The following is a 19,089-nucleotide window of genomic DNA, read 5'->3' on the forward strand; positions in this document are numbered from 1 at the left end:
TCTGATGTTTGAAAACATCACAGCAAATTGCGAGTACATGTTGCACCAAAAAAAAAAAAAACAGCTGAAGATCCTACATGCATGGGCGGATATTAGTGAGCAGCCAAGAAATAAATAAACACCAGGGAAAATGAGGGTTAAGACCAGGCCAGAAGCAAAAAAAAAAATGAGTGAAGGAGCAGGATGGGCAAGATGCTGATTGGTTGAAGACACATGGGAAGGCAAGAAGATGATTGGTTAGCTGGTCAATGAAATGTTTGGCAGACGCAAGTGTAGGCAAAGAGATGATAAGTTAGCCACATTAGCATGAAAGAAGTTGATGAGTTGGATTAGTGTGACCAGATGACCCGGTTTGACAAGGACACTTTTTTTTTTTTTTATACTTTTTGACTCACAAAAACTTATTTATATAAAACTTTATTATATTTTCCCCTCAACTTCATTGCAACAAAAACGTCAAATATGCCGCAAAGCAGGAAAAAAGACGAGTCGGCAGGAAAAAGTGTGCGTTGCAATAAGAAGAAAGAAAACAAAATAGATCCCAATTACTCATGCGCTTTGATCACGGCGACCAATCAGAGGAGAAGAAAAGTCCGGACGTTTGTTTTGATTGTAGTCTCCATTTAGAAGTGCTACGTGTGTGCCTCGCGCGCTTCCTCCGCAGCCTCTCGGCTTCGCTAACTTCATCACATTCAAACGCAAGATGACTTAAAGGAGGAAAGGGGGGGGGCGGGGGCGGGTTCACAGCCACCATCTACAAAGCCCATTTTGTTAATTAGCTGCTGCCACATCAGCATTTTTCCCTCATAAAACCTTTTGGATACGCCTCATCACAGGAAGATGTGCCGCTAAAAGCAACCACCTTCCCACTGGGAATTGCGCGCGCGGACCGAGCAAAAGAACTTTTGCATTCTGACACGCTTTTTTTTTTTTTTTTTTTTTTTTTAAGTATAAATGTTCTGAGGTTGAAGATGTTCAACAGCAGTGATGCCAATAACAGAGTTTGGGAAGTGTTGCAAAACTAGTTTTCATTTGACTTTTGCATGCGTACAGTAATTCCTTTACAGAGTCTAAACCTAACAATCACATTTTTCTTATTGATATTGAAACTAAATTAATAAACATGATTATTCCTGGATTTAAAAATGTAATATTTATTCAACAACCACATTACAACTTGAAATATAACTTGAAAAAAAAAAAAAATCCGTAAAATAATAACAGATTAAAATAATAGCCTGCCTTTAGCCAGTTAGCATCTCAATAGGATTTTACATGAACTGCTAGCATTAGCACCGGCCATGTTTTTAGTATATTCCTGCGTTTAAATACACAAAATGTGCAATTCTTTTTTGTGTACACCTTTAGTTTTCCAGTCACCTCCAGCTGGGGTGTCATTAAACAGCTTCAAGGACGTTCAGCGAGGGCAGAACACTGATCTGAATATATGACTGGATAGCCCACACGCGACCGTGCAAGCCGTTGAAGTGACAGGGCGGCCATCTTGCTCCTCCCATCTCGTGAACAGACTACTTTATAAACTATACTGAGTGCAATTTCTGGAGAAATTGCGTGGGAATGCTGAAAGCTGAATGCCACTAGCTGAATGTTTAGGAAGTAAATTGAACGATAAATTATGTGAAAATTACAACGTTTTAATTGAAGTTGAAAGATAGATGAGTAAAAAGAACTGAACAGTTTCTCAGAGCTGGTAATGCTGAGAAGTTGTATGTGTGGAAGTGGGCGTGGAAAGTGAGACTTAGAAAAAGTTCAATGTCAGTCCCATTGAAAATGAATGGGGAAAGTGAATGGCGGCCTCGCGACCTCTTGGGCTGTCACATGCTGCATTCGGGGTGCTTTCATAATGTAGGAATGTGCAAACACACCACACAGTTGGGCCCATTCGTCGTTTTTCTTTGATTAGAATGTTGTTATTGTTGTGAGAAGCCCAAATAAAAATCACCATTATTTCGATGACTTGCTCAGCCCTACTGGTAGTGTTCCAAAACTATTTTTTTTTGTTCTTTTGACTGATGACGAACCTGTTTAGGCCACTGTATGAAAACCCTCCCAGACGAATGATTCCTCGTGCAGCCTCCGTCTCGAGCAAGAAGCAAACAAACAAACAAACAAGCAGAGGTGCATTGTGGGAAACAGGTGGCGCCAAGCGCAGGCGCTAAACAACGTGACAGCGAGCGAGTTAATTAGCGGAACAGCGCTAATTGCCGGCAATCATTTTGTGTGATTACAGGCACGCTTAAGCAGTCACACCAATGGACACACAAACTCGCACGCACGCACACGCATGCCGTTTGTGCGATTGTTTCGCAAGTGTTGAATGGAAACACAAGAGAAGGCTAGTGGAGGCTGTGATTAGTTATGAACTGCAAATTCAGAATTCATGTACAGTATTGATAAATATTTGGGAGTCGTACCTGTCTCTTACTCTAAAATAATACATCAATAATATGAAGTCAGTAAGATATTATCCATCGAAATAATACTTCTGATTTCCAATACTGTATTTGACACTTTGAGATATTTACATTATATTTTTAAATTATAGTTTACATTTTTATTTTAGTTATATATCTCCAATATCATACGATAATGGATGAATATATAGTTATATAAAAAATCCTTTTTTATTTATTTTTATTTTTTTTTAACAATTAAGTAAAACATGTAATCTGGCTTTTTTTTTTTTTATTGAAGTGTCACAAAGTTGAAGTAGAAATTTTGAAGTGAATGAAAACTGTTTTTTTTGTTTTTTTTTATTCTTCTGAGCATATTTGAAGTCTATTGTCAGTGTTGGTGTATCATAACAACCCAAGTTGCCATGGTTACATGAAACTACCTGTAAACAAACAAACAAACAAACAAACGCATTCTGAATAAACATTAGCGTACAAACGCTGCACCAGATTTAAAAAAATAAAATAAAAATTGCAATTCCAACGGACGGTGCTCGTGTTTGCGCGCGCTCATTAATCTCACTTAAAGGCGACACGTGTGTGCGCTACAAAATGTTTTTATTACTGCAAGCCGACAAAACAAGCAAACGTCTGACACGTTATGAAGCTCCGCCACCGGCGAGGGCGCCTTCATAACATCGCCCCCCCCACCCCCTCACAAACACAATCAGCTTCACTTCAACTGGAGACGCAAGTTCAACTTTTTTTTGGACTGTAAACGCAACTTCCAAATCATCGCAATGTAACCCGATCAAAAAAAAATAAAAAAAGAAGCCCAACGCATTACATGCGAGTCGCACTAAAAAAAATTTATTTAATTTTTTTTTTCTTCACTTTTTTGCAATAAAAGCTTGCCGCCGTTCTTTGGTCCTCGTCCTGACGTCTTCATTAAAGTGTCACTCGCCATTATTTGGCCGCCTTCTCAATTAGCGCAGACTTTAATAAAGGAAGGACCCGCGACTCAAACTCGTCTCCCAAAACGTTCGACTGTAACTCGACAATCAAGCCGGAATGATGTGACTGCCTTCCACTTTTTACACGACTTCTCATTAGTTCACGTCAGGGTTATTATCGTTTGGGAATTTTTCATTTTGGTTAAGTTTTTATTTCGTTTTGTGTTTTGTTTTTTAAAAATTGTTAGTTTGAATTAGTTTTCAGGGTGGTTCTGTTAGTTTTTATTCATTTTAGTTGTTTAATAAATGTTTAATTTTAGTTTAGGTTTATTTAGTTTCAGTATTAATTTTAGTTTTTTTAAAAAACATGTATTACTTGTGCGCAATATTTAAAGGGATACTTGACTCATTAAGCCATTTTCAGCATTTTGTCAATAATTATTTTGGTACCTTCATTATTACCAGCAGCAATTAATACCTTTAAAAAGTATTTTTTCCAGTTGCTGTCGACTGATGATGACATCACCTGGTAACGACCAATCATGGCTCAGTTGACCAAACCCAGAAAACAGGTGAGCCATGATTGGGCGTCACCTACTTCCTCAGCACAGGTGATGTCATCATCAGTCGACAGCAACTGGAAAAAATAGTTTTTAAAGGTATTACTTGAACATGAAAAAATAATAAAGTTATCAAATTCATTCTGGACAAAATATGAACTTTTCACTGCTGAAAATTGTTTGTTATTACAAAAACGACCAGGGGGTGGCAGCAGAGTATAAGAGATCAGCCAGGGCCATGTTGCAAAAAGCTCTTTTTGCCAGTGTTTTCACCAGGAATGTGAATCACAATGAAACTTATTAGAATGCTAATTACTGCAAAACTGAAACAGAAATATACTTTTTTTTTTTTCCTAATGAAAGAAGAGACTCAAATTTTTCTTTTGGTAGGTTCCATGTTTTTATAGCAGTAGAACACAATATTCTGTGGGCCTAAGACAGACAGAAAAATGACTGGGAGTGAATAAGCTAATATCAAAATAAACTCATTACCATGCATTAAATTAATTACCAAAGACTAAAACAAATGACTTTTTTTTTGTTTTGCTATAATTATATCCAGCACCTGACACTCTTTCTAGTATTTGTAATAATCGGCATTATTTACAATACCAGGCAGTATTTTTCTACTAATTCAAGTACCATAAGATTAAAGACTGACTCAGGAAATGTTGTCATTTCTCGTCTTATTGGATCTCAGTGCAAGGTTTGATCCCGCCGATCAAAATATTCTGTTGAACAGCTTGGAAACTTGACGAAATGAAACGGTCCTAACAGGGTTGAGGTCGGTCCTACTTTGGAGCAAATGAAATCGGAATGGCAATCACATGGGGTCCCTCAAGGGTCCATCCTCCGACCCCTTTTTTGTTAGTCTCCTGTGCTGTACACAGATCCAAAAAAAAAAAAAAAAAGTCACAAATCAGGCAGAATGATGGAGTCGCTACGCAGGAAGTGATGGGCACGGATGAGAGGAAGAAGGGATGGAGAGAAGGAGCAGGAATGGAGGAGGAGGAGGAGGAGTTGAATCTCGGCCAGTTTTCTGCTCAGCATCTGCTTCTCCTCGGAGAGCAATTAGATTGCCGCGAGCTTGTGCGTGCGTGCGTGCGCGCGCGAGACAATGTCCACGTTGTCCGATAATCGCCGCAGAAAGTCAACCGATCTTTCGAGGCAATTCAGTACACAATTCAAGCACACGTACACGTACACCACACACTCGACATTGACGTGAGCGTCACGACGCTACAGTATATGATGGAGTGTTAAGAAGTTACGAGTAGCAACTAGTATTTCTTCCATGGTCATGTTTGTGGTACTTGGTAGTAAATGTACTGCTTTGTTTCATTTCACTTTGCTAATATTTCTTCTACCTTACACGGTGTTTTTGCTATTACCTCGACTAGCGCTATTTCTACTGCTTGGTACTATTTGAAATACTACCCTAGTACCTGGTACTGTTTTAAATAACTAATACGTTGCTAGTGAACGGTACAACTGCATTTAAATTACAATATCTAGTACCTATTCTTATTTCTACTACACACTATTGTACTCTTAACTATCTGATTAGGGTGCATAATATATATACTAGTCCCCTGTACTATTTTTAGTAGTATTTCTACTGCGTGTACTCTTTCTATTCCTTGCTACTAATTACAATAGCATATCTCTTTTGGTATCGGTACTATTCTCAATACACTTTAGTAGAATTTCTAATAGCTTGTGCTCTTCTTAGTACTTGGTACTGTTTATACTATTATGATTTATACTATCCAGTACTGTACTCTCAATCAGCTGATTTTGATAGCTGTATTAGTAGCCTGTAGTATGTCTAATAACTAGTAGTACTTGTACTACCTGTTAATGTTTACATTCCAATATATAATACCTTGTGCCTGATATTATTTATACAACCGAGACTATGAGTCAACTACCTGATAAAAAAAACAACGTATTGCACTATTACTGGTACCTGTTATTAATTCTACTAGCTGGTACGAGCTACCTTTCACAGTTACCCCACACTTGAAACATAAAAGCGTCTCGGGTGTTGTTAGAACTGTGGGCGGGGTCCCGTTCATACTACATACGGTGACGGTACGCTGCCGTGCGCTGAGATTGATCGTGGGCAGCGGTTTTATTGGAGTGTCTGTCACACGGCCTGCAGCCGCAATGTCTCCAATGGAACCTTCATTTGCTTCATTTCCTTCTGCACGCTGCCCCCGCAGGCCACGCGTAGCACTCGCGCTGACCCGCCGGACGGACAACGCCGCACATTTGTCTCGCTCACAAGAGCAGATATGTCTCCTGATACCTCTGAATGTCCCCTGTCGTGACCAGCAGGCACAATATAACTGTGAACAACACCCACCACCGCTTAGATGTGCTCAGTTAGCATTAGCATTAGCTCACGTTTTCCATTTCTATTGCATCACTATTTGAATTCTATGCATTTACACTAGTCGTGAATGGTTAGTTAGATTGGATGACATTATTATGTGTCTGCTGCGGAGCAAAGCGGGCACGTATGACTTTCCTAGAAAACGGCATTTATTATTTTTCGTTATATACCGGACGTTTTCTGACAAAATGCGGCCCGAACTGTTGAACGTACCGACACAAATGAGGTATCAAAAGATGTGGCTCGATCTGACTCAGCGGGGAATTATTTTTTTCCGGAATTCCGAGTTACCATGGCGATACAATTTTCCCCCCAAAAAACACCAAAAAGTCCCATAGGAATGAATGGAGAAGGGGGTGGGGGGGGGGGGGGGGGGGGGGATCCACAAATCAAGCACCTAGGAGGGATTGACCTGATTTCAACAGGAAGTGAAGTGATTTTAATAGGAAGTAACCCGGAATGGACCAGATTTCAACAGGAAGTGACCCAGAAGTGGCCTAAAATCTACAGGAAGTGACCTGATTTCAACAGGAAGTGACGTGATTTTAATAGGAAGTAACCGGGAATTTACCTGATTTCAACAGGAAGTGACCCGGAAGTGGCCTAACATCTACAGGAAGTGACCTGATTTCAACAGGAAGTGACACGGAACTGACCTGATTTCAACAGGAAGTGACCCAGAGGTGGCCTAAAATCAACAGGAAGTGACCTGATTTCAACAGGAAGTGACCCATAACTGACCTGCTTTTAACAGGAAGTGTCCTGATTTCAACAACTTGGTTTCAACAAGATTCGGCAAAGTGTTCAGTGAGTGCGGCTTTCCACCTTGCAAGTGTCAGCAGTCATATCTAAAATTTCCGCGGAAATGTTTCTAGTTAACAACACCATTACAACGCTAGCATTAGCTATAGCCAATTAGCATGACTATAAATTGAGTAACACTTGGAGTTTATGCCTGATGATAGAAACAGGACTGGACTGAGTCCATTTTTTATGTATGTTTGAGTGCCAATGTTAGCCTTATGACCACATCATCACACTTTTCCCCTTTGCGACCAGTAGTCCAAAAGAAGTTCCCCAAAAAGCAAAACACTTTTTGAAAAAGAAGTAACTTTGTCTGTTTTTTAGTGCACAGTTGAGGACTATTTTCTTTATTTTTGTTTGCCAGATCTATAAAAGTCCGCAGGGGGTGCTAATGGCGATAGCATCGACGCGCCAGTTATCCATTTGCTGTCAACACTAGCATACTTTTTTTCTTTTTTTTTTTTAAGTAAAATAAAAGCGCGATTGTGACACGGCCGCTCCATCAATGCGCGCGCTATCTTGTCGCATCGTCGGCGTGGGCGCATTGCTCATGTGCCACCTGGAGACGTATTACCTTAGCCTAGCTATCTAGCTGATAGCGACGAGCGACGTTTTGATATTTATGAAGAGCTCAGCAGGGGAATTGCGCGCGCTCGTGAACCCCGTCCCCCATCTTTAATCTGAGAGTGGAACACATTTCATCTGCGGGAGGAATGGTGAGCACGCTAACGCTAACAAACAATATTCTAAAACTATCGCAGGATCCCTTAAGGTGGCGTCAAGTCTTAACTTCTACTACAAGCGTTTTTGTTTTGAGTTAGACTTATCAAGTAGAGTTTCAAAGTGAGCACGTTTCGACTTTCAAGGCTCAGTTTGGGGGTTCAAGTTACGGGTTTCGATTCAAGTCTGAGCTAAAGTTTGAAGTTACGGTTTGAGTTGGTCTAAGGCGGCACCTGTGAAGTCAGCTTTGAGATGAATGTGACAACGTAGGACAAGAAGACAAGCGTACGTACGCGATGTTCTACGCACCATGTGATATTTTTTATCGCGGCGCTCATCCATCACGCGCGGGCGTCAGGACTCCCGACAAAACGAGTTTATTTCGGTCTTAAGTCCCCAAAGCTTGAGGACGCTCTCATTCGTCTTCAGCTTTACACTCGCCATCAGTCACGGCGCACAACATGCCGGGAATGCCGCACGTCCTACAATCGCACACATCACGCGGTCGGAGGCGGGGTTTGTCCTCGCGGGAAAAAAGAAGACGGAAAGAGGAAGTCAAAGTCACGTCGCTCAAGTTTGATTTCCAAGTTGGAGGAAGACAAGTCAGATGTTTTGCTACATCACTTTGGGAAAGAGGCTCGGGTTTCAAAGGAGGGCGTCGAATTAAGTTAAGGTTAGGGTAACAAATGAGGGTTAGAAGTGAGAGTTAGGGTTTCAATTTAGTGCTTCAAGTCAGGGTTATAGTGCCAAAGCAGGGCTACAATTTAGGGAGTTCCGGTTGTAACCAGAACTAGGTGTCCAAGCCAGGGTTAGGGTTTAAATTCAGGGTTTCTTGCCAGAGTTCAGGTTTCAAATTAGGCTTACAGTTTCTATTCAGAGCTTAAGCCTGGGGTAGGGTTTCAATCTTAAGTTTCGAGCTAGAATTTGGGCTTCAAGTCACGTTTCGGATTGGCAAGTTAGTGTTGGGTTTTCAAATTAGGTTTGCAAAAATGTGATCTAAACAAGGGTCAGGGTTAGGGTTTCAATTCAGGCTTCCAAGCCTGGGATAAGCTATCATATTAAGGTTACAATAAAGGGTTGTAAGTGCTTGAAGTTGAGGTTTCAACTTAAGCTTTCAGATCACGGTTTCAAGCACGGGTTATATATTTGTTAAAGTAGGGTTCGAATAAGAGTTAGAGTTTTAAGTTTGATTGTCAAGCCAGGATAAGAGTTGGAAAATGGTGGTTTCAAAAAAAGTTTTAGGGTTTCAAACTTAAATTGTCAAATGAGGTTTTCAAAGTAGGGTTCCGCAGATAAGTTCGGGCTTCAACAAAGGTTAGGTGTTGAAAATTGTTTGAATGCATCACAGGATCGTCATCTAAATCATCGAATATGCCAGTGTTGGTCTTTTAGTCTTGGCTTTATCAATTGTACTAATAAACACAAGTAAATATTCACATCAAATAGTTGTATTTTTTCCCTGTTTGTTGTGTAGGAGAAGTTTGGCACAGAAAGAATTTGTTGTTGTTGTTGTTGTGAGTGCATAGAGAGGACGGCGAGCTGAACCGGCAGGCAGGAGTCCTTGCAGGCCTTAAAGGCTGTCAGGGCGCCAGCGGCGGCCATTTATCATGTGATCTTGCCGCTATCAGCTATCTCATATTGATCCGGCCGGCCGGTCGGCCTTTTCTTTGCCTGCTGCCCTCCACTGGCACGCGCCTTTAAACGGAAGAAACAATGCATAGCAAGCAGATGCACCCGACCAGCAGCAAACATGGTCGCCATCTCCGACACTTGACAGGAAGTAAGGGCGTGTTTGCAAAAAGGGAGAATTTTTTTCAGCAAAATAGACAAAAACAACAACAAAAAAGGATTTCAAATAAGGGTGCAAGTCAGGGTTAAGGTTTCAAAATCGGGTTTGAAGTTACGGTGAATGTTTTGCATTTTGAATTTTGAACCTGGAAAATTGAGCTCAAATTCAAGTTTCAAGTCAGCATTCACGTTTCAAATTCAGGTTTCAAGCCAGCATTGCAGGTTTCATTTTGAAGATTTCAAAGATTTTTAGAATCAATAGTTTTATTAATGTGTCCATCAAATATTTGGATAAAAATGTATTTCGTAATAAAGTGTATTTATTAAATTTTAAATTTTCTAATTATTTTTTATTTTTACCAATTATTTTTTATTGTTTAGTTATATTTTTACCAAAAAAAAAAAAAAAAGACAAATTAAGCAACATTACACAAGGAGGGATTGATTGAGAAAAAAAAATTTTGAGGCGGATGCAGTTATTTGTTTCGGTTATTCAAAATAAAAGCAGAGAAAGTCGAAATGTTTTATTTTGATTTAAAAAAAATATTTCTGTCTGCTTACATGAAGGATTACAAAAATCAGAGAACGATTCCTGTTGAGGATTTTGACCATTTCGAAATGATTACTCGATTATGAAAATAGTTGTTGAGTAATGTGATCATTGATGAGTTGTTGATTAATTTGGAAACATGTAGAAGTTATTTTCTGATTTTTTTTTTTATTTTGATTTTTTTTTCAAATTTGCGTTTCAAGGCAAAAGTGCAACAGAATCGATTATGACAGAAAAGTCGTCATCATCAGTCAGTCATCCCGGCGGACTGATGAGCGCGAGCCGGTGCTGGCGGGCAGATGGCGACGCTACGGCCAATCACGTGGCTTTATGAGCGAGAAAAGATTATATATATATATATTTTTTTTTTTTTTGGAGAAGGGGGGGGGTGGGGGGGGGGCATGTAGTGGCTTTGGGGGTTTTTCGTTGGAGGAGGCAGCAGCCAGGAGATAAGTCGCTTGTCGTGTAATTCCACTTGCTTTTTTTGGCACATTTGGGATCTCAGCTCGGTCCTGATCTGCGACACCTCTCCCGAGACTCCCGTCACACGCACACGCACACGCACACACACAGAAAGGTGCTTATGAGAGTTGGTGCGTGATGTCGGGGAAGACGGGTGCTGATCCAGACTGAGGCCAAAAGCCCGACAAGATGTTGAGGGAGGATCAACACACGGCCATGAGAGCAGACGGGAACGAGGAACATCTGGGTTGCCTCACGATACGATACGACACGATATACGATACGATATGCGATACGAGGCTCACGATAACGATGATCTCGCGATATGACGATGCCGCCATTATCGATATATTGCTCAGGTCATAAAGCCACGATAATCTACGATAAAACTAATCATAAAATAATCCAGCCATCTTCATATTATCCACTTACTCCACACAAGGGTCGCGGTCATAAAATAAGAATTATAATAATAATTATAGAAATAAATACTAAATAAAAATAAAATAATTAATAATAAGATATAAATAAACAATCAATAAGTACATAATAATAACAAATAAATAGTAAATAAATTAATAATAATAAAAAATAATTCATAATATAATAATAATAATAATAATCCAATATTATAATTATTGATATTATCATTACAAATTTATTATTATATTATAATAAATATACATATGTACTATATACAATATTAAATATTAAAATATTGTGATAAAGACCATTATTTTCTGTAATGCAATTAAAAAAGCAAAAATGTCATCCATTCTGGATTCATTACAAATCAACTGAAATATTGCAAGCCTTTTATTATTTTAATATTGCGGATTATTAAAATAGTTAATAATAAGATATAAATAAATAATCAATAACTACATAATAATAACAAATAAATAGTAAATAAATTAATAATAATACAAAATAATCCATAATATGATAATAATAATCCATCCATCCATTTTCTTAAAACCACTTATATATGCACCCTGAACTGGTTGTCAGCCAATTACAATGATGAAACGTGGCGATATTCGAATGCTAATTGCTGAAAAACAGAAACAGATACAAATATACTTTTTTTTTTCCCCTGATGAAAGAAGAGACTTTTTTTATCTTCCTTTTGGTAGGTTCCATGTTTTTATTGCAATAGAACACAGTATTCTGTGAGCCTTGCAAAATCAGTCAAAATCCAGTAAAACAACTTCTGTGAAAATGGCTGCCAGTCAATGAGTTTTAATAAGTGTAAGAACAACTTGAAAAAGATACTTTCTTGTACATTCATAGCATTAAAAAAAAAAAGCATGAAATGAAATTTGATAGAACCCTGATTTTGTCACAAACAAACTTCCCGATGCATATTTTCATATTTTGTTGCAGCGCACTCCACTTTGGCTTCATCCTCTCGATGCTGCCTGATGACATCCACGTCCTCTTCCGCCATTTGCATATAGATGCAAACCTGTTGCCTCCATTCACGCCTCTTTTGTGAGCACACGCACAATACACAAAGATGGATGGTCATTTTTGTTTGTTTGTTTTGTTTGTTTGTTTGTGACCTCCAGAAAAGTCCAAATGTTGCGGAGTTGGCCGAACAAGAAATGTCCAAATATGGTCGCGCAGGAAGTGGACAAGGTGAATGGGAATCGGCCAGAAGACCTTCAAGGCTGACACAGGTTGTGTGCGTGTGCGTGTGTGCGTGTGCGTCCTTTAAAATGTCATTTAGTGAAAATGTGCATCAGCAAGCACGTTCCGAAACGGCGTACTGCCCCTTTAAGTACACAGTCGGCCGCGGTCAACAGCAGGAGCTCCTTGAAAAACATCACAACAACCACACACGTGCAGGGTCGTTGTTGAATTTCATGTGAAGATATGAAATGTGCGATAAAGGACAATTTTGAAAATGACCTTCAAGCGAGCGCAAGGTCACCTCGAGCGTCGAGGACAAGAAACTGCTGCAAATTCATACACACACGAACGCACTTCATGTGAAAATCTCAAAATATGTCTTACAAACGCAATTTACATTGAGCCAGGTTCATTTTTCCACATTTAAATTCTACCAGCAAAGTAGACACGACAAACGCTTTTGATCATGAGCAATATTGCGACACGCGCGCACACACACCTGCTTATTGATGGTTGCGGTCAGACGAGCACAAACGCGCAATTATTCAGCGGCCGACTGTGTCGTGTAGATGAACGAATTTGATAACTGCACTCCTGAAAGATTTTTTTTTTTATTGACTTGTATTTAATTGCATTACAGAAAATAAAGGACTTTATCACAATATTCAAATTTTCTGAGACAGTCCTGTATATAACTAATAATTATAGAACTCATTAAATAATTCTTAATTAATTATTAATATTTTATATGTGTATATATATATATATATATATATATATATATATAAATAAAATTACGTAGTTATTTAAATTAGATAAATTTTTAAATTAAATGAATTCAAAATAATAAAATATTTGAATTAATAATTAAATTAAATTAATATAATAATAACAACAACAACAACAACAACAACAATAATAATAATAATAATAATAATACATTGTAATTACTGCAATTGGCTGGCTACTGCCCAAAGCCAGCTGGGATAGGCTATATATATATATATATATATATATATATATATATATATATATATATATATATATATATAATGAAATATGCTAAGTTTGTAGCATGTAGCCTACAGGTCCATTCAAACTTATTTGTGACTCTGTTGGAACATATTTGAACGTATTTGCAAATATGTTTGAAGTTACTTGCCCGTCAAAAATGTTTCCGCCACATTGTCAGTCCGACGCTTGCGTAAGAATTCGATATGGGGATAGATTGGTCCTTCTCTCAAATGATCCGTCATTGTTTTTGGGAGAGAAAGTTTACATGTCAAAAGTAGTTGCGCTTATCGGTACTTATTAAATTGTATCGGTGAGTACTCGAGTTGATCCTTCACCGTGAGCCTTCGTCTCCACCCACTTTTTCCTTCACCCACCTTCCTCACCTCCCGCCTCCCTTTTTTCATCACCCGTGCTCATCTTCCTCACCTTCGTCACCCGCAAGGCGAGTTTGCTTTTTTTCCCCCCACTTGTGATTCAAAAACTCAATTGGCTTGCATAAGATTGTATGCCTAATAAAATGGCCGATGGCTTTAGAGTTGGATTTATCGTGTGTGTGCGTGGCCACCTGACAGTCCAGTGTCTGATTATGGAGGCACTTTAGCGTTATTAATATTAATGCCACTCCCTTTTATTCAGGACGTCTGCCTGCCACTCGGAAGAACGACCGGCAGCAGCACTTTGCCGCTTTAAATGGCGTGTGCTTGACGTCGTGCGTGCGTGCGTGCGTGCGTGCGTGCGTGCGTGCGGGCGGGCGTGCGTGCGTGCATGAGTCTCTTTAGCATAAATGTCAGGAACAAAGAATCCTTCGAGTCCATTAGCAGTTTGAAACAGGTGGAATCTTCCTCATTCCAACTCCACTTGTTGACCTTTCATGGGGAAGACTCATGAAAGTGTGATCATCACCAATAGGTTTTTTTTTTCTTTTTTAACACATTCATTGCCAGACCAGCAAAAAAAATAAAAAATAAATATGCATCATTTGACGTCTTTTTCCGTCAATGGCAGTGAATGAGTTAAACACATCTTTTCACAAACAGGAAGTTAGAAGCTGAGAATTACAATAACAGCTCCGTGTGGATCGTTATTGAGACTCTCAATACTTGTGCACCTCAGTTTACTTACTAAAAAAGCAAGGGTCGCGAACTCGGGTCCTCGAGAGCCGCTTTCCCGCCCGTTTTTGATGTCTCCCTCCTCCAGCGCACCTGATTCTAATGATCAGCTCATCAGCAAGCTCTGATCGTGATTTGAATCAGCTGTGTTGGAGCTGAGAAACATCTTTACTTCAACGGGCAGGACAGCAGGTCTCGAGGACCAGGTTCTCAACCCCTGTACTAGGATTCGGGTTTTACAAGATTCTGGTTTTCTTGGGTTTGGATGATCGGATGTAACGGCGATATCGCGATATTAAAACTGCCACAATATATCGTCGTCGTCATGTCACGATATTAAAAGCAGCACACCTGTCAAAAAAACCAGGTTGATTTCCATTTGTGCAGTTCGAGCACCCTCTGGTGGCTAGGTTTTTAGTGCAGTTTCATTTTTACAAGACGTGTTTTGGCCCTTCGAAGTTATTAGAGATCATAGGTTGCATATTGCTGTAATATCATGATATCGTATCGTGATGTTTGGATTTCGTTGTTGTGGGATTTCAGACTTCGGTTTGATATTTCAGAGTGAGTGTCTTCTGAGTTTAGGTTATCCAAGGACATGGATCAGGTTTTTTTCCAGGGTTAGGATTGACCGTCTTTATGGTTTCAGGGTCAAGGATTAAGGATTTTCCTGTTAACCTTTTTTGAGACGAACCTTTTGACAGTTGATTTGAGAGGAGTTCCCAAGTTCAGGATTTCCCATTCTTACTAATTTTGGGGTTTCCGGGGTTAAGGTCTTTATGGAGTCGGGGCTTCCAGGATCTGGGGTCAGGAGTTTCCAAAGTTATGGTTCTCCATCTTGAAGTTGCAAGGTTTTCCTGTCATGTTTTGGTTCGGTGGGGTTGGGTTTTTGTTGCATTTTGGGTGTTTATGTGGTCTTTTGCCTGGTTTGTCTCCGCTTGTCTCATCATAGTTAACCTCGCACACCTGTGTGTGTCTTCCCTTCCCAGTATGTGGAGCCAATCAGTACCTTCAGCCTATTGTGTCTTCCAGGTGTGTCTTGTTCGTGTGGGTATTTAGTCTGTGGTGCTTGTTCACTCGGTGTGGGAGCATAGTTCTGTTAGGCTTGGTCTTGGTCTTGGTCTTGGTCTTGGTCTTGGTCTTGGTCTTGGTCTTGGTCTTGGTATTGGTCTTGGTCTTGGTCTTGGTCTTGGTCTTGGTCTTGGTCTTGGTCTTGGTCTTGGTCTTGGTCTTGGTATTGGTCTTGGTCTTGATCTTGGTCTTGGTCTTGATCTTGGTCTTGGTCTTGGTCTTGGTCTTGGTCTTGGTCTTGATCTTGGTCTTGGTCTTGATCTTGGTCTTGGTCTTGGTCTTGGTCTTGGTCTTGGTATTGGTCTTGGTCTTGGTCTTGGTCTTGATCTTGGTATTGGTGTTGGTGTTGGTCTTGGTCTTGGTCTTGGTCTTGATCTTGGTCTTGGTCTTGGTCTTTGTATTGGTATTGATATTGATATTGATATTGGTATTGGTCTTGGTCTTGGTCTTGGTCTTGGTCTTGATCTTGGTCTTGGTCTTGGTCTTGGTCTTGATCTTGGTCTTTGTATTGGTATTGATATTGATATTGATATTGATATTGATATTGGTATTGGTCTTGGTCTTGGTCTTGGTCTTGATCTTGGTCTTGGTCTTGGTCTTGGTCTTGGTCTTGATCTTGGTCTTTGTATTGGTATTGATATTGATATTGATATTGATATTGGTATTGGTATTGGTATTGGTCTTGGTCTTGGTCTTGATCTTGATCTTGGTCTTGGTCTTGATCTTGGTCTTGATCTTGGTCTTGGTCTTGGTCTTGGTGTCGTCAAATTTTGGAAAACCCGTGTTTGTTGGTCTCCCGTCAAGTTCTCCATTCGTCTTGCCGAGTCGTCCGTGGTCCGGTTCTCACGTTCCTCTCTCCGTCATGTGTCTCTGCCATGGGGTCCGTCCACCACATCCATACTCCACAAATCGTGACATTTCCATTGGTAGGGCTTTTTCCAGAGTTTGCAGTTTCCGGGTTTAGAGTTTTCCAAGGTCACGTTCTTCCGGGGTTGGGATTTTCCAAGGTTAGGGTTTAGAAACGACACAGTCTCCATGTTTCTATGCTCAGTTATGTTACTTGAGATGTTGCATGCATGTCTAACCCTCCCATGGCGCATACACAAAACTGGGAGACACACAACGATAATGCAGTTTTTGCTGGTCTCCACGCACACGCACACGCACACACAGGAAGTGTAGCGTGTTGAAGTCAGCGCTTTGTCAGCAAAGATCTGCAAGTTCAAACCCGGAAAACCTTGTGAAGTTCTCCTCACTTGCATGAAGCTCAGGCTCAATTAAACCCCCCCCCCCAAAAAAAAATTGCTTTTCCAAAATTCATCTGTTATCAAGCGTGCGCTTGCTTGCCTCGGGTCCGGACAAAAGGCAGCGAGAGACCCTGACTCTGGCCGAGCCCCCAAAATGTGACATGTTGACTGCATGGAAGAGAGGTGCTCGGGGGGGGGGCTTCATCATCTGATATCTTTTTAATTAACGCTATCCCACTCTGACACTTGAAGGAGGCAAATACAAAGATAGCGACACGGCCAGATACTTAGCTTTTGACAGCTCTAATTAATGGAAAAAAAAAAAGAGGGGGGGGGGGTGAAGATGAGTCGCTGCTGGTGAAGGATTCATTAAGACCGGTCGCCGCGTCGCTACATCAAACACTCCTCTTTGGACTTCTTTTTATGCCTTTTTTTTTTCTTTTTTCTTTTTTGCTCAAACCTTCGTGCTTTTGTGTGAAGGGAAGAGCAGACAATGCAGTGAGAAAGAGAGGGAAGTGGATAAAAGAGGAATTAAAGCACTGTCTATGTGTGTGCGCGGGTGTGCGCATGTGTGTGGGTACGCGGGAGCTGCCACTTCACAACAGGGGAGATGAATGACTTTTTACCTCTGGACACTGGGCCTTAATGAAACCCCCGGAGGCCAAACAATGGCATCGCACACACACACAAACATGAAAGCGGGCGCGATATGTCAGTATACTGCTGCATTCACGGACACTCGGTAAAAGACAAAACACGGCATGATGAACCCAAGATGCAGGCACACTTTATTCAAGTGTCCACGCATGCACGCACACGCACACACACAAGCAGACATTATTGGATGTATTTTGTAGACGACGCATGCACAAATACTGCTCATACTATTTTTGTGCACCCGTTTTTGCGCTTGATTTTGGTCTGGAGCATGTGTGCGTGTGTGTCCAGGACTGGTCATCACCAAAAGAATTCCGTACTTACAGGTTTTTGCTGGGGGGGGGATGTCAGGAAAAGCCTGCTAGAACATCATAATTTTATTGTGGGCTGCTTTTCAATATCGGCTTGTATCAAATTGGAGCGAATTACGAACAGTTTCAAACAGCACAAAACCCTCAGTCTTGTTAGAAAGCCAAAAAAAATGTCAGGAAAAGCCTACTAGAACAACTAAACTTTATTTGAAGCTGTTTTGGTTGGAACAGAGAGCTTTTGTGGATGAGCAGCATTTGTGGATGAGTGAACGTATCCCATCAGAAGTTGTTTGAAGCGTTGTTTGAGGGTGTGCATACTTATGCAACTGGGCTATGGTATGTTTTGTGTTTTTCACTCAAGTGAGTTATAGGTCACATTAATAGTGGAAAAATTTGTAAACATTTTTTTTTGTCGTCTATTTCCCCCCCCAAAAACCTGAGATTTGAACAAGGGTGTGCAGACTTTTTATACGTTTTAGTGTTTGGGGTTTTCAGGATCGCTACAGTGAGGCTTTTCTGTCGTGTTTGATTGCTTTCCAGATTTATTGCTGCCGTTAGGCTTTTCCAAATGTATTTCCTGTGCTTGATTTTTTATTTTTATTTTTTTGCCGTTTCTCTGAAAGCTCGACTTCCCCAATAAGCAGACTTTGTAGCTCCGCCCACAAGCCCCCCCCCAACTCCAATTCACTCAATGAATGCAGCAAAGCATGCTGGGTCGCGACCGGTCCACTCGTGCGCCTGGTCGCTCTCCATCATTCCCCAATTATCGTTCTTATCTCCGCCGCCTCGTATGAATATGCAAACGGTTTCTTATCGGCGCAGGTAAAATGGCCGCCGGAACACGCACACACGCACGCACGCACACATGCACGCCGCATGCTGATGAATCTCTTGTTCACAACACAGAACATACTTCATGCTTGTCAATGATATTATTCTCACGTGTTTCTTTTTTATTTTTTAACCAGTATAGGGAACCAATTGTAGATATTCCCCAAGTTTCTATATTTCCCACAAATTCGCCTTGCCCGTGAGAAAAAAAAAAAAAAAGTGTGGAGAATAAAAATCGTAATAACATATTCATGCTGATGCATTCCCACAATTGAAGCACTCTTCAGTATTTCACATTTTACTTGATATCATTCCCCCAACTAAATACATACATTTTATTTATTGACCTCCCTCTTGCACAAACAAACAAACAAAATCTTTTAATTATTCCCCAAGTTGTCATCCTTCTACATTCCTCTACTGGTTCAAACCATTGAAATCAGAAAATATTCACTTTTTTTTTTTTCATGTAAACCCTTTTTTCCCAGCTTCTTCAGCATTTGGCATTTTACATATCGACCTCCTTACTTTCACATTTCGCACCTGATTCAAACCTTTCAAACGG

General features: G+C 40.3%; 1 protein-coding gene across 5 annotated transcripts in view; it reads left to right on the forward strand.

Moving 5' to 3' along the window:
• znf507 (zinc finger protein 507) overlaps nucleotides 1–19,089 on the forward strand; it is a 71,150-nt gene that overhangs the window by 29,532 nt on the left and 22,529 nt on the right. For 3 of the 5 annotated variants that reach the window (XM_077520278.1, XM_077520280.1, XM_077520281.1), the window contains exon 1: nucleotides 12,169–12,331. In XM_077520278.1, the coding sequence (XP_077376404.1) occupies nucleotides 12,173–12,331 (159 nt within the window). In that variant the 5' untranslated portion in view covers nucleotides 12,169–12,172. Of the gene's footprint in view, nucleotides 1–6,909; nucleotides 7,009–7,079; nucleotides 7,133–12,035; nucleotides 12,332–19,089 lie in introns of those variants that run through there. The other 2 variants (XM_077520282.1, XM_077520279.1) reach the window with 2 other exon arrangements.

Source organism: Festucalex cinctus, chromosome 4 (assembly GCF_051991245.1).
Source record: "Festucalex cinctus isolate MCC-2025b chromosome 4, RoL_Fcin_1.0, whole genome shotgun sequence".
NCBI classification, from domain to species: domain Eukaryota; kingdom Metazoa; phylum Chordata; class Actinopteri; order Syngnathiformes; family Syngnathidae; genus Festucalex; species Festucalex cinctus.